This window comes from Drosophila elegans, unplaced genomic scaffold (genome assembly GCF_018152505.1).
Source record: "Drosophila elegans isolate 14027-0461.03 unplaced genomic scaffold, ASM1815250v1 contig_468, whole genome shotgun sequence".
NCBI lineage: Eukaryota > Metazoa > Arthropoda > Insecta > Diptera > Drosophilidae > Drosophila > Drosophila elegans.
In genome coordinates, this window is record NW_024545855.1 from 1899386 (window position 1) to 1911876 (window position 12491).

Below are 12491 nucleotides of genomic sequence, written 5' to 3' on the forward strand. Positions count from 1 at the left end.
GTTTTTAATGAAAATTAATAAACTACTCTTATATTTCGATATTAATTGTAATATATTTTCAATGTTCGTATGGAAACTGCTAACCAAAAACTGACCGAAATTCAACGGTTAAGCGATTTAATCGTTTAGTGGAATACCCCAACTAAATGTATTCGAGGTATCGATACTATCGAGCGCTGTGTTTTCTCCATTTCCAATTTCTCCACCTCTAGTTCAGTAGGTGACGACAAAAAAATCAAACAGTAAGCAGCTCTAAAGTTAAAATTTCCGCTTTGAACTTATTAGACGTACGTTTTTAACCGATTTTAGAATAAAATGGCTTCATTCTTGGCACGAACGGGAGGTCCCCTTCTGGAAACAGTTAGGCCAGCGGCCGTTAAAAAGGTAAGTCCGCCAATTAAAGGTCATATTTTTGTAAAAAATGCAAAAACCAGACGCTTTACATAATAAGGCGAAAAGAGAGAGGTGTTCGCTCTTTCTCTCTCTCTGTCTTACTCACACATGGTGAATGCACGATGGGATCGCGGAGTGCGGGGGTGGAGATCGCTTATCGCTAAAAACTAATTTCGTTTTAAATTCCCTTTAATTTGTTAAACAAATAATTCCCCAGTGAGAACGCTTAAAGTATATATTTTTCCGATCCAAAGAGAGTCACGATCGCATGAAGACACCTGACTTTTTTTTATTGTATCAGTGTGACGCAACTGCTGTTTTCGTGTTTGTGTGTGTGAGTGGACCTTGAAAGCCCAATTTATTCCCCTGTTTAATTTTCCCTTTTTTTTTTATCAATGAGCGTATGACAACTGTTGCTTTATCGTTCGCGGTTGTTGTTGTTTTAGTTGCCGGGCCCTCAAATTAAATTCTTAATCTGCGAATTAGTTTCGGTTATCGCCGGGAAGCGCCGTTATCCGCCAGACTTGCTCTTAACCCAGATTGCGTCTCTTTTGATTTTTTTTGTTTATGTTTTTCGGATGAATCAGCGAACCAGTTTTTTATACATTTTTGCTTGACAATGACCTCGTGACTGGATTAAAGGTTTCATTTACCAGATGGCAAAAAGCATTTTTTGGAACTGGAACAAACTATACTTATTTTGTTTAATTTCTTGGTCTTCAAAATAATATATGTAGTTTCCTTCAACTATAAAGTAATTAAACAATTTGGAACAAACTATACCTATTTTGTTTAAGTTTTGTTCTTGAAAATAATATTATTTCCTTAAAATATAAAATATTAAAATAATTTTTTTTCTTGTAACTTTCTTTAGATAACACATTTTTTTTTTTTTTTTTTGGGTCCATGAACACAACTTCAATGGTGAACATACCCTTAGACGAGTCCTATTTCGTACTAAATAATTTTAAAAATTTAAAAATTATTAAAAAAGTTTATAAACTGTGGGTAATAAATTTTTGATCCTCTATTTTGAACTCCTAAACTACTTATAATTTTAAATTCAATTCTGCCTTATAAATCTGTATTTCATATTAACCCTTCTATTTCCTATTTTTCAGATTCTTGGCCTGGCTCCTGTTGCCGTCCAGCAGTTGAGGAACCTCAATGTCCAGGAGCATGTTTCCTATAGTCTCCTCAACGAGAGCAAAATCCCAACACCTCGGTGAGTATGACCAAAACCCAACCGGAATTATCAAATTCGCGTAGGGAAACAACCACAATCAGCCACAAAGTTGCGGTCCAAAGTTCAATGGAAGTGCCGCGTTGTCGTTGCGTCGACGGTTTCAGTGGTTTATTTTCGTCTTGGACTTTGGCTGAACTTAATAATTTGCATTAATTAGCTAGGCTGGGGTAAACAAACCATAGAAGCGCAGCCACCGATGATAAGGTTGATAACAAGTTATACACTTTGATCAACATAAAGTGACAAGGGTCAGTGACGTGGGCTTTGATAAGTTGTAAAAGACGGGAGATAACCAAGGTGATAGTAGTTTAAAAAATTAAAAAAATATTAATAAAATACAAATTAAATGTCTTGGTTTAATACAAGTCGATACGGTTATTTAAAATCGATTTATTTCAATCCAAACAGTAGATGCCTTCAGATCTTAAAACTTGAAATCCTCATTTAAAGTAAAAGTAGTTTCTTGGCCAAAAAATCTTTTTGTGAAGTTAAAAAATAACGTACCTTAATCTATTGAATGCAAAGCAAAATCATACGATTATGTACGTTTTTCTCAAGGTATGCTTCTCATCTCCCGAACGACCGAATAACCTTGTCTCAAAAATTTCTAGCCTTCGGGATTCACAATTTTGACGCTTATTGATAAGAGAATTCACGTGAAATGTTCTTATCAATCCAAATTTATTGCGGCATCGTATAGAGAACACCCAGAAATTATTTAGCATACTAAATGACTCATTTCTTTTGCAGTTTCGCTGTTGCCAAGAACGGAAAGGAGGCCAACGACATTGCCACCAAGCTGAAGACGGACAATCTGGTGCTGAAGGCCCAGGTTCTGGCCGGAGGACGAGGCAAGGGAACCTTCAAGAATGGCCTGAAGGGAGGTGTTCGCGTGGTCTACGAGTGAGTAATTAGCAATGATTTATTCTGTTGGGATATTCATTAAATATCTCATCAATTTGCAGCCCCCAAACCGCTGAGGAGATTTCCGCAAAGATGATCGATCAACTTCTAGTCACCAAGCAAACCGGAGCAGCTGGTCGCATCTGCAAGAAGGTGATGGTAGCCGAAAGGAAATTCCCCCGCCGTGAGTTCTACTTCGCCGTGATGATGGAGCGTGCCTTTAACGTAAGTCCAAAAATGCGTCAAATATCAGAAATGGTCACCTATTATAATGTATAAATTAATCTAATTTTCAGGGTCCCGTCTTGATTGCCTCCAAGGAGGGTGGCGTTGACATTGAGGAGGTGGCTGCCAGCAGTCCCGATGCCATTCTGTACGAACCCATCGATATTGGCACTGGTTTGACCTGCGAACAGGCCCAGAAGATCATTAAGAAAGTTGGTCTGGGCGGTGATGGTGAGGACACCCACGTCCAGATGTTGATGAACCTGTACGATCTGTTCGTCAAGAAGGACGCACTCTTGGTTGAGATCAACCCGTATGCCGAGGATGCCATGAGTGGCTGTAAGTTTTCGGATTTAATTTCTCTTTAGTGTTTCTATGTGTGACTTATTCTAATATCTCATCTCATCTTTTCTAACAAAATAACCCATTTGTGAATGTCACTGGATTTCATGTCTTTCTGTCCAGGCTGTAAGTATATATCACCCACTAACATTTAGTTTGGAAATATTATTGGTGCAGGATTTACAAAGATTAATAATTCCATTTTTAATCTTCAGATATGTTTCCATAAACATAAATTCATTTGACAGCAATCGAATTTTTGTGCTAAATAAGCTATATAATTAATTTCACTTTAATTCACCTATTTAATGTTTTTTAATCATTTAAAATGCTTTACCGCAGATTTCGCATTGGACGCCAAGCTGCGCTTCGACGACAATGCTGAGTTCCGCCAGAAGGAGCTGTTCGCTCTGCGTGATTGGACCCAAGAGGATCCAAAGGAAGTTGAGGCTGCCAAATACAACCTGAACTACATTGCCCTGGATGGCACTATTGGTTGCATGGTGAATGGCGCCGGTCTGGCCATGGCCACCATGGATATTATTAAGCTGTACGGCGGCGAGCCAGCCAATTTCCTGGATGTGGGTGGTGGTGCCACTGCCGAGGCTGTCAAGGCCGCCTTCAAGATCATCACCTCCGACCCGAAGGTGCTCTGCATTCTGGTCAACATTTTCGGAGGCATCATGCGATGCGATGTCATTGCCGAGGGTATCATTTCCGCCACCAAGGACCTGAATCTGAACATGCCCGTGGTTGTGCGTCTCCAGGTGAGTGGAATATGGTCTTTAATTGATCATTGTATATGATTAATAATATCAATTATTTTTGCAGGGCACCAAAGTCAAGGAAGCCCGCGAATTGATTCGCACATCTGGACTGAAGATTCTGGCACGCGACGATCTGGACAAGGCTGCCGATCTGGCCGTGCACTTGGCGCAAATCGTGAAGTTGGCCCGCGAAATGAAGATGGATGTGAACTTCGAGATTCCCGATGCCCAAAAGTAGATAGCTCCATCAGATACCGGCTAAGTCAACACTCATAAGCACACGCAGACACAAATGTGAAAGTCGACAAGAAAAGTAGAACCAAAACCTAACATTTACTCTAGCCACTCAAACTACTCAATGAAAAACTATGCCATCGGTTCGTAGTTAGAGCATTATGTGTTCGTAACGATCGGTCGAACAATTGATGAATTAATTTTGCAAAAATGTTAAGTTTAAAACTGTTGAGAGTCCTAAGATATGTCATATAGATAATTCGAATAATTCAGCAAGTTGAGTGTTCTCTTTGCACCTAAACAATTTCTATATTGTATCTAAAATAGTCAACATTAATTGCACTTGAATAATAGAAAAATGGAACAGAAAGTACGTTTTAATTGTGATTTTTGCAAAAATTCATTTAATTTTTATTTATTTAATTGCGACACTGCTTCAAAAGCAGTTCCATCTTGTGTATTATGCTATTTAGTTTGCTTTAAATTAAAACACAAAAAAACAATCTTAAACTGAACATGCTTTTTACTTTCTTTAGAACTTAATTATGCATAGTTTTATCTGAATTTAAACGAAAGCACACATTTTTTTGATTTACAAATAAGTTTCTAACTCGATTTAATTACTACACTTTAGTGGAAAGGGTGGAAAAGCAGATTGCAAGAAAGACGATAAGAAGGATGAGAAGAAAGATGAGAAGAAAGGGGATAAGAAGGATGACAAGAAATCCGATTGCACGAAGAAAGAGGCAAAGAAAAAAGAGGAAAAGAAAGACATTTGCAAAAAGAATGAATCCTCTGACAAGAAGGATAAGAAGTGAAGGCCGGCATTCCATTCAAGAACCAAGTGGGATCTGCTCGAGATTTTTCTAAAAATTACACAAACAACCGGAAAGAAGCCATTCCTAAAAATCCAAATCCTTTATTGAACTCACCACAATGATTAAGCTGTCAGAGTTTATATAGACATTTTACCGCCATAAATTTCCTATTACGTTTTCGAAAGATTTCAGTTTTAATAGTTCTGTTTTGTTTATTGTATGGTGAGCCTTAGAAACGATCGACTAGAGATAAAATGTGGGTCTGCTCCTGTTCCCGCCAGTCAGTGTCGCCATCGCCCAGGTTGCCAGCGTATTCTGTGCAAACAGTTTTTACGAATGGTTAGTTTGGTTTTGAATAGAAAGATTCTTTAGGGGATTACCTCTCATGATGCTGCGTATGGTCTTCATGGAGGCGCCACGCAAGTTAAGGATCTGCAAAACGCGCTGCTTCACAGTATCGCCGGTGGCACTGACCTCCAGCAGGATGTAGTCGATGCGCTGCAATGTGAACAGTCCTCCTGTCAGCCGTTTAATATAGTTGTTCTCCGCCTCTTCGTCCTCGTCAATGCTGGGATCCTGTGGGGTTATATAAAGTTAAGTAAAAGAATCATAAGTATACATCTAAAAGCTCCAGTACCGTATAAAATCATAATTTGTCTAAAAGTTAGTTTGAAATAGATTTTTTAGCTTTGTTTTGCAAGTTGTTGTCTTTGATAGGATTTTAAATATATGGGGAAACAGTCTTTTAAACAATTTTAGGAAAACATTTTCTATTTGATTAGTTTCTTACCACTATATCCATTCTATCTATATTGACAAGAGTATAGCTATCTTTTTAGTTTGTTTATTATTTTCTACTTGCCTTAGCCTGCTGATCGATCTCCTTGTCTATGGCCTCCACCTTGGCCAGATACTTGAGATGCAGCTCCAGCAGCCGGTCCACCTTCTCGTGATCGTTCTCAGTGAACTTGGCCAACATTCGCTGGCGATGCGTGCCCTTGCAGTTGCGCAGCATCGATGCAATGACGGAGGTCACATGCTCCTCGTGCTCGTCGGCGGAGATCAGTCGCTGCTTGTTGCGCTTGGGGGTTTTCATGAAGAGCGGAAAGATGGTGCGCAGGCCGAGGATCTCGACGAACTTGTTACAATTGTCCCTGCCATCCTGACCGGCCATGGCATGATCGAGAACCTTGAGCGAACCATTGCGCGACATTTTCTTCTCCCTGAGCATCAGGTTCATTAGCTGAAGACCCTCGCCGCTGAGGAAGCGATCGCGATTCTCACGGGCCATCAGAGCGGAACAGAGGCAATTGAATAGGTTCTGCATATACTCCTGCTCCTCGTTGCTCCCGGGATCGTGTCTTTTGTAGACGGCCAGCTGTTGGAGCAGCACATCCACTCCATCCAGCGAGCCCAGCAGCAATCGGTTATCATTCTCGGTTTGTATGAGAATGGATAGAATCTCGCTGCAGTACAGTTTGTTGGGATCGAAGGGCGACTTTCCGCGCAGGCGTTTCAGCAGCCAGGCCAATAATCCCTGTTCGGCGGCCTCCTTGACGAATTCCGAATCGATTTCTGTGAGGTTCTCCACAATGGCCAGTGTGTTATGCACTCCATCGGATTCCTCCTTGACCTGCTCGTTCAGTCTCTCCAAATTCTGGACGAGCAGAGCACAGATTTGCTCCTTCCTTAGGGCTTCTATCAGGGATTCGGCACCCTCTTGACTTTCGCCCAGTATGTCCACGTCGGTTACCTCCTGCAAGAGATCCACAACGGCCACAGCTATGTCCGTGTTTTGGTGGGCCAGTAGTTCCAGTAAACTGTGCAAGCCATGCAGTTCCACGAGGAGCGGATACAGATCGGGAACCGTGGCCACGCCCTTCAGCTCCTGGATCACTGTGTGCAGCTCCACCTCCGAGTCCATGAACTTTTCGGGACTGTCGGCGAACTTGATGCGCATCTCCTGGTTCTTGAGGTTCCTCTTCTCGAACACCAGTATCAGTTTCTTGAGGCTCTGCTCGTCCAGAACGTCGCCATCGGCCTCCTCGTTCTCCACATACTTAAGGATGTTCAGTCGCTCCTCCTCCGTGAGTTCCGGATCGAATTCGAAGCTGGTGGTGGTGGTGCCGCCGCCAGATGCGGCAGATGCTCCTCCACTCTGTTTCAAATAGTGTGCCGACTCCTTGGCTTCGGCGATGCGCCGCATGCGTTTGATTTTCTCATCGCCACCGCCCCGTTTTCCATGGGAGCTCTCCAAATCGAAGTCCTCGTCGTCGTCCTCGTGCGGACGCTTTGGCGTCTGTTCCGGCTACAATTTGGGATGGTTCAGATGTGGCTATATCTCAGGAATCACTATAATATTTACCTTAAAAGCCAGCAGTTCGCCGATGTCCATGGTTGCGGGGTCTTAATAGAGGTGGGAATGCGTCGTTGCCAACTACGATGTTTTTAAATTACCTGTCTTATCGATGTTCAGCTGGGATAATCGATATTTAACCATTTTTATCGATTTGTCACACCTTTTCTTGAACCCTTTGTTAAATTTTTAATTTTTAAATGCACTAACTATTCAACACTACTCTTGAAATAGTAAAAAACAATATTTTTTAATTTTAAAAATCAAAATTACGCCAAAAACATCGATTTCTAACGTTTTAATTTTCTAGGCTAAAGGTTGAGAACTTTGATAAATAGCCTTATCGAAGCCTCCTACCATTTAACCCTTATAGATGTAATTTCATTTTGGTTTGGCAGTTAAAATTTTTTTTTCTTTCTTTATATTAACATAGTGTGATACAAAAATTATTATAACTTTTCAGCAGTATTTTTTACATACAATGGTTTATTTCTATTATTTCACCTAAAGCTTTTTAGTTTTAATATATAGGACAAAAAAGTTTCTAACTATCAAATTAAAATCGTCAGTATACATTTATTTTTCTGTTTGCTAGCACTTCGGTTAGAAGGGGAACCCAGTAGGTTGATTAAATTAAATAGAAACACTTAAGTATATTAAGAATTTTAACTTAAATGATTGAAACGATAGTTAGTAATATGATATTGAAACAAATAATTAGGACACTGAAAATATAAATACATTAAAAATAACAAGGTCAATCTAAAATAAAGTGTTTTAGTGTTTTTTTATAAAGTATTTTTAAAGTGTTTTACAACATTATGTTATAATTTGTAAATTGTTTCTAAAAAATATTGTGACTTGCTTGTCTGTTTTGATTTATTTTAAGTTGCTAGTTATATCTCACACAAATTCCTACAAATTAAATTAATAATGTAATGTAATATAATCCATTCCTGCCACAACCACCCAGCCTCCCAAAGGGCATTTGCATGTTTTAGCCCTGCGTCTGCGACTATGATGACGACTTTACATAAATTCCTAAAGGCCAAGCCCCAAAAATATATTTACAACTGCTTTAAGCTCTGACAATTCAACAAGTTGTTTTGGGGAGTGTGTGTGCTGGTGTGGTTGTGCGCCTGTTGCCATCTCATTCGCACTGTCGGGCTTTCTTCGAGCCAGTCTTTCTTCAAGCCAGTTCGTCAGCGTGATTTGGCGTTGTTGTTGCTGCCTTTGCAGTTGCCATTGGTGTTGGTATTGTTGCTGTGGCTGCTGCCGCTTTTTTTTTACTCTTTTCTGGCTTGTTTCATGTTGACCCACTTTTGGTGGCAATACGTGAGCCAGTACAGTGGGACAAAATACCGGTGAAAGCTTAGCTTTGTCAAAGCTTGAACTTCAAATTACTATACAGTTTTTATTTATTTGAAATTGATTTATAAATGCTTATTTTCGTAACATGTTTAGAACTCGGATCGTTTTAAATAGCTAATTTTAACTGTTTTTTTTTAATATGATTTATATGTACCGAGTTAATAAGCCCAATATCCCAAAATAAACAAAAAATAGTCGTTACTATAATTTATATATATAGAAGTACTGCTCGACTGTTTTTTTTATATCTGTTTTTGGAATTTAAAAGTTATTCGACATGAAAATAAAAGTGAATCTCTAAATAATGTACAAAATAGAGCCAGTGTTAATTAAATATATAAAAGTACACATATTTATTAACACTGGATCTATAGTTTTTACTGTTTTAGATATTTTTAAAGCGATTTGTAAAATATAAAAAAGGGTAATTTTAAAAATAAAAGAATTTAGAATTAAATTTTTTAACAACATTTTCCTAAGATTTATAATTGATCACTGACTCAGACTTTTATCCATCTTGTCCCACGGTGGCGGGCAAAAAGTCATAAACTGAATTGCCAACAGGTTATGGCGACGACCACGAAGACGACGGATGGCTGCTGTTTTTGTTGTTGCTGTTGCTGTTGCTCGGCTGCGGGGTAGTAAAAAGGGCCATGACAGTGACACTTTGAAGTTTGAGGTTAAATCGTCAATGTTGTTGCCTTGGCTTTGCTCTCCGGTTGCATTGGTTTGCTTTTTGCTTTATCTGTCTCTCGCCATATTCCCCAACATATTTTAGTCGGTCTTTGCTGTTGTTTTGGCTCTTTCGAATTATCGTATATTTTATGCTGCATTTTGCACTGCACTGCATTCAAAAGACTTAGGCAACGAACTTGCCAAGAAATAACTTTGAACTCACGCATGCTCGCACGTTTTTATGTTTTTCTTATTAATTATTTTTGCTTTTTTGCTTGCCCACTCACACACGAGTTCGGATTTGAAAAGTGAAATTTCAAAGTAGAACAAGCGGCAGCGGTAGCAACAACGCACGTTTAGAGGTTCCAATAAAAATGGGGTCACTTGTCGTTGGCCAGTCGGTTAACCACCTCCCCGCCCGAAAACCCCTCGAAAACCCCCACTGACCATTGATCGCATAGATCACGCGCCGTCTCTGCTGTTGTTGTTTTTGTTGCAGTTGTTGCTGTAGTTGATGCCGTTGTGCATTGTAAATTAATTGCAGTCGCGTCTCGCGTCTGTTTTGGATTTTTTGGCTTGAACCGTTCTCAACCAGTTTTAGGCCATCCATCGTGTGTGCCATTAAAATGCACCACGAACTTGACAACGAAACGGAATAAATGGTGAAATATATCTCTTCCAGCTTAAAGACTTTCCCTGTGACTAGATATTTAATTATGCACTAAGTTCTAGCATCTGATATGGCTTGACTTGTATTGAAATCTTGTTTACGTTATGTTGAAGGACTATTTGCCTATTATTTTATATTTCTCTGCAAAAGAAATAAGTTATATTGAAAACTAATCAAGTTTCTTTTCGTAAATACTTTTTAAGGAAGGTCCAAATATTTTAAAATTTGTTGCATGCTAACAGGAAAAGGCAATTAATTATTTTAAGCACATTTGTACAATATATTTAACTAGCTTTCCCGCCAGAATAAATATGTATATGCGCTGTATTCTTGTCTTTGATCTTGTTACAAGATTTTCTTACTTTGTTGCCTTCTGATTTTTTGGTTCGTAACAATAATCAAGTTTAATTACGTATTTCATAAGATTTTCGTTGTGCACTGTTTGCTTTTGCTGCTAATTAAAGTTGGCTGCAACAAAGAAAAATAAACAATAATAAAACCAGAACAACACTTAAATATTAATAATTGATTATAATGCTATTACAAACATGATTTATTCTCGTTAGAATCTTGGTCAGCGGATTGGCGAAGCGTGAATAAATGCAGTGATTGTTGCAAAATCAAAAGTTGCACTTGGGCTATGGATCAAATTTTTTAATTACCGAAAATGAGTGAGTGAATAAATTATGAAAATTGCGAAACTCAAGCCAAAGAAGTCCAAGTATAGGATTTTCAACCCCTCCACTTCCGGCACGCGATCCATTTCCGTTCTGCTTTGCAGCGCTTCTTCCTGACCTCCCTCGCCCGCCCACTCGTGCATCAATCAAAGTCTTAATCAAGAGCAAAAGTAATCAAAACTAATAGCAACAATGGGGTGGGGTGAGGGGTAAAACACAAGCCGAACAAATAATCTCAAGCACATACACAAATCATGGCCGTAAACAAAAAGGGAAGAAGTCGGGGCGACAAGAGCAAATAAGGCAAAATCATTGAAAAACACAATATATGTGTATAAAAAATGGCATGGCAGAGGCATTAGCAACAGCAACAGCAACAATGCCAGTGAATGGGCCACAAAAAAACAAACAAACAACAATACACACACAAAATAGAAATGGAGAGCAACTTTCACCCAAGGTCATTGTGTCTTTAACTGCGCCACAGCACAAAACAGCAAGGCAGCAGCAGCAGCAACAGTAACAGTAACAACAGCAACATCAACAGCAGCAACATCGGCAATAGCAACTAGCCACCAGCGACTTGCAACTGCTGGACAATATGAATATGCGACGGCGACACGACACGACCGTCCAAGCGTTTAAGCGACCGACGCCCGATTTGCTATTTTGCACAAAAAACAAAGCCAGATACAAAAGGTTTTGCGAATAAAGCATACCCTTCCCAATCTAAAGGCATTATCACATGAGTCATCAAACTTGTTATGAATAGTGCATGAGCTGAAAAACAACGATGGCAATACCAAATGTTATAAAAATGTAAATTTACATATTACATTTTTAAGACTTTGTCTTTTATTTTTATGTTGACAATACACGAATAAAGTTTAGATTATTTATGTTGACTATTTTTTTTAAGATCTTGTAAGTGAGTTCAATTTTATTGCTCTAGCAATGTTTTTTTTATTTTAGATTCTATTACAATTTATTATTTCTCTAATTTTCATTAATATTGCAAGAAAAGATAAAAGATATACACAAACTTATAACATCCTTTCGAAGAGTATGAAGAAACTGGCTAGCCTGGTTGTCTATCAAATCGGGGAGTGAATCAGCGAAGGAAAAAGTATTTTTCTGTTGCTGCCTTTGCTACTGCATGTGCCAAAAATAAACTGAAGCAAATTGCAGTCTGAATTTTCCAAAACTGGTATCCACAGACTGGGAAAGGTCGAGAGGAAACTAGCTGATCATTTACAAGATAATTCGTGACGATTTTATAAGGATGTAATCGAGTAAAGCGCTGTGTTGCCTGCATTTTACATTATCCGTAAGGTCTTATAATTGACAATACATATTGCTTTTATAAAAAGGCAATCAGAATTAATAGATTTAAATAAGGTTGTGATAAAATAATAATATATATATTTTTTTTGCGTCTTCTCATGCTGCGAAGTATATTTTTCACTCTTTATCTTCATCCATATTTCACTCTAAAGCTGCTTAAGCCAACCTAAATGTCTGCTTAGGCATCTCAATCTTGGGCACTTCAATCTTAGGATTCCCCCATCATTCATATTATCTATGCCGACACCTTAATCTGGGTCATGCTTACCCACATTGTTAGCTGGATGCAATTAAGTGGCCGAAAACTAAGAGATGGGAGAGTGGAAAATAACTTTTAATTGACATAAAGTTTAATTAAAAATGGAGAAGAAACCAGATAAAAGAAATTCCGAAGAAGTTTATCTTTTACGTTGCTAATGCATTTCAAATTACATCATTAAGTTCTCTTTTGCCAAAATCTCTAAATTAAT

The 12491-nt window shown here is 38.7% G+C and overlaps 2 protein-coding genes across 4 annotated transcripts; one reads left to right on the forward strand and one right to left on the reverse strand.

The window, feature by feature from the left end:
- The first annotated feature begins 205 nt into the window (after positions 1-205).
- Positions 206-5112, forward strand: LOC108143920 (succinate--CoA ligase [ADP-forming] subunit beta, mitochondrial). Of its 3 annotated transcripts, XM_017268499.2 has the most exons (10): positions 206-242; positions 310-384; positions 1515-1618; positions 2390-2542; positions 2605-2767; positions 2839-3106; positions 3233-3235; positions 3452-3876; positions 3941-4110; positions 4745-5112. In XM_017268499.2, the coding sequence occupies exons 2-10, from the start codon at positions 316-318 to the stop codon at positions 4926-4928; spliced, it is 1539 nt and encodes a 512-aa protein (XP_017123988.1). In that variant the 5' UTR covers positions 206-242; positions 310-315; the 3' UTR covers positions 4929-5112. The 3 variants fall into 3 exon arrangements, with proteins under 3 accessions (XP_017123988.1, XP_017123990.1, XP_017123989.1); XM_017268501.2 differs by lacking the exon at positions 3233-3235 and having other exon boundaries at positions 209-242; XM_017268500.2 differs by lacking the exon at positions 206-242 and having other exon boundaries at positions 260-384.
- Positions 5113-5120: 8 nt separating this feature from the next.
- On the reverse strand, positions 5121-7380 carry LOC108143918 (beta-catenin-like protein 1). The gene is made up of 4 exons (XM_017268498.1): positions 7294-7380; positions 5791-7236; positions 5309-5504; positions 5121-5243 (listed from the first exon to the last, which is right to left on the reverse strand). The coding sequence occupies exons 1-4, from the start codon at positions 7321-7323 to the stop codon at positions 5158-5160; spliced, it is 1758 nt and encodes a 585-aa protein (XP_017123987.1). The 5' UTR covers positions 7324-7380; the 3' UTR covers positions 5121-5157.
- Positions 7381-12491: the final 5111 nt, after the last annotated feature.

Bases quoted from the DNA above. Each gene is read 5' to 3' on its own strand.
- LOC108143918 (XM_017268498.1), bottom strand. From the start codon at position 7,323: ATGGACATCGGCGAACTGCTGGCTTTTAAG. The intron at 7,237-7,293 runs GTAAATATTATA...CCCAAATTGTAG, and splicing joins GCGAACTGCTGGCTTTTAAG to CCGGAACAGACGCCAAAGCG. The intron at 5,244-5,308 runs GTAATCCCCTAA...CTGTTTGCACAG, and splicing joins CATACGCAGCATCATGAGAG to AATACGCTGGCAACCTGGGC.
- LOC108143920 (XM_017268499.2), top strand. From the start codon at position 316: ATGGCTTCATTCTTGGCACGAACGGGAGGTCCCCTTCTGGAAACAGTT. The intron at 1,619-2,389 runs GTGAGTATGACC...TTTCTTTTGCAG, and splicing joins AGCAAAATCCCAACACCTCG to TTTCGCTGTTGCCAAGAACG. The intron at 2,768-2,838 runs GTAAGTCCAAAA...TCTAATTTTCAG, and splicing joins TGATGGAGCGTGCCTTTAAC to GGTCCCGTCTTGATTGCCTC.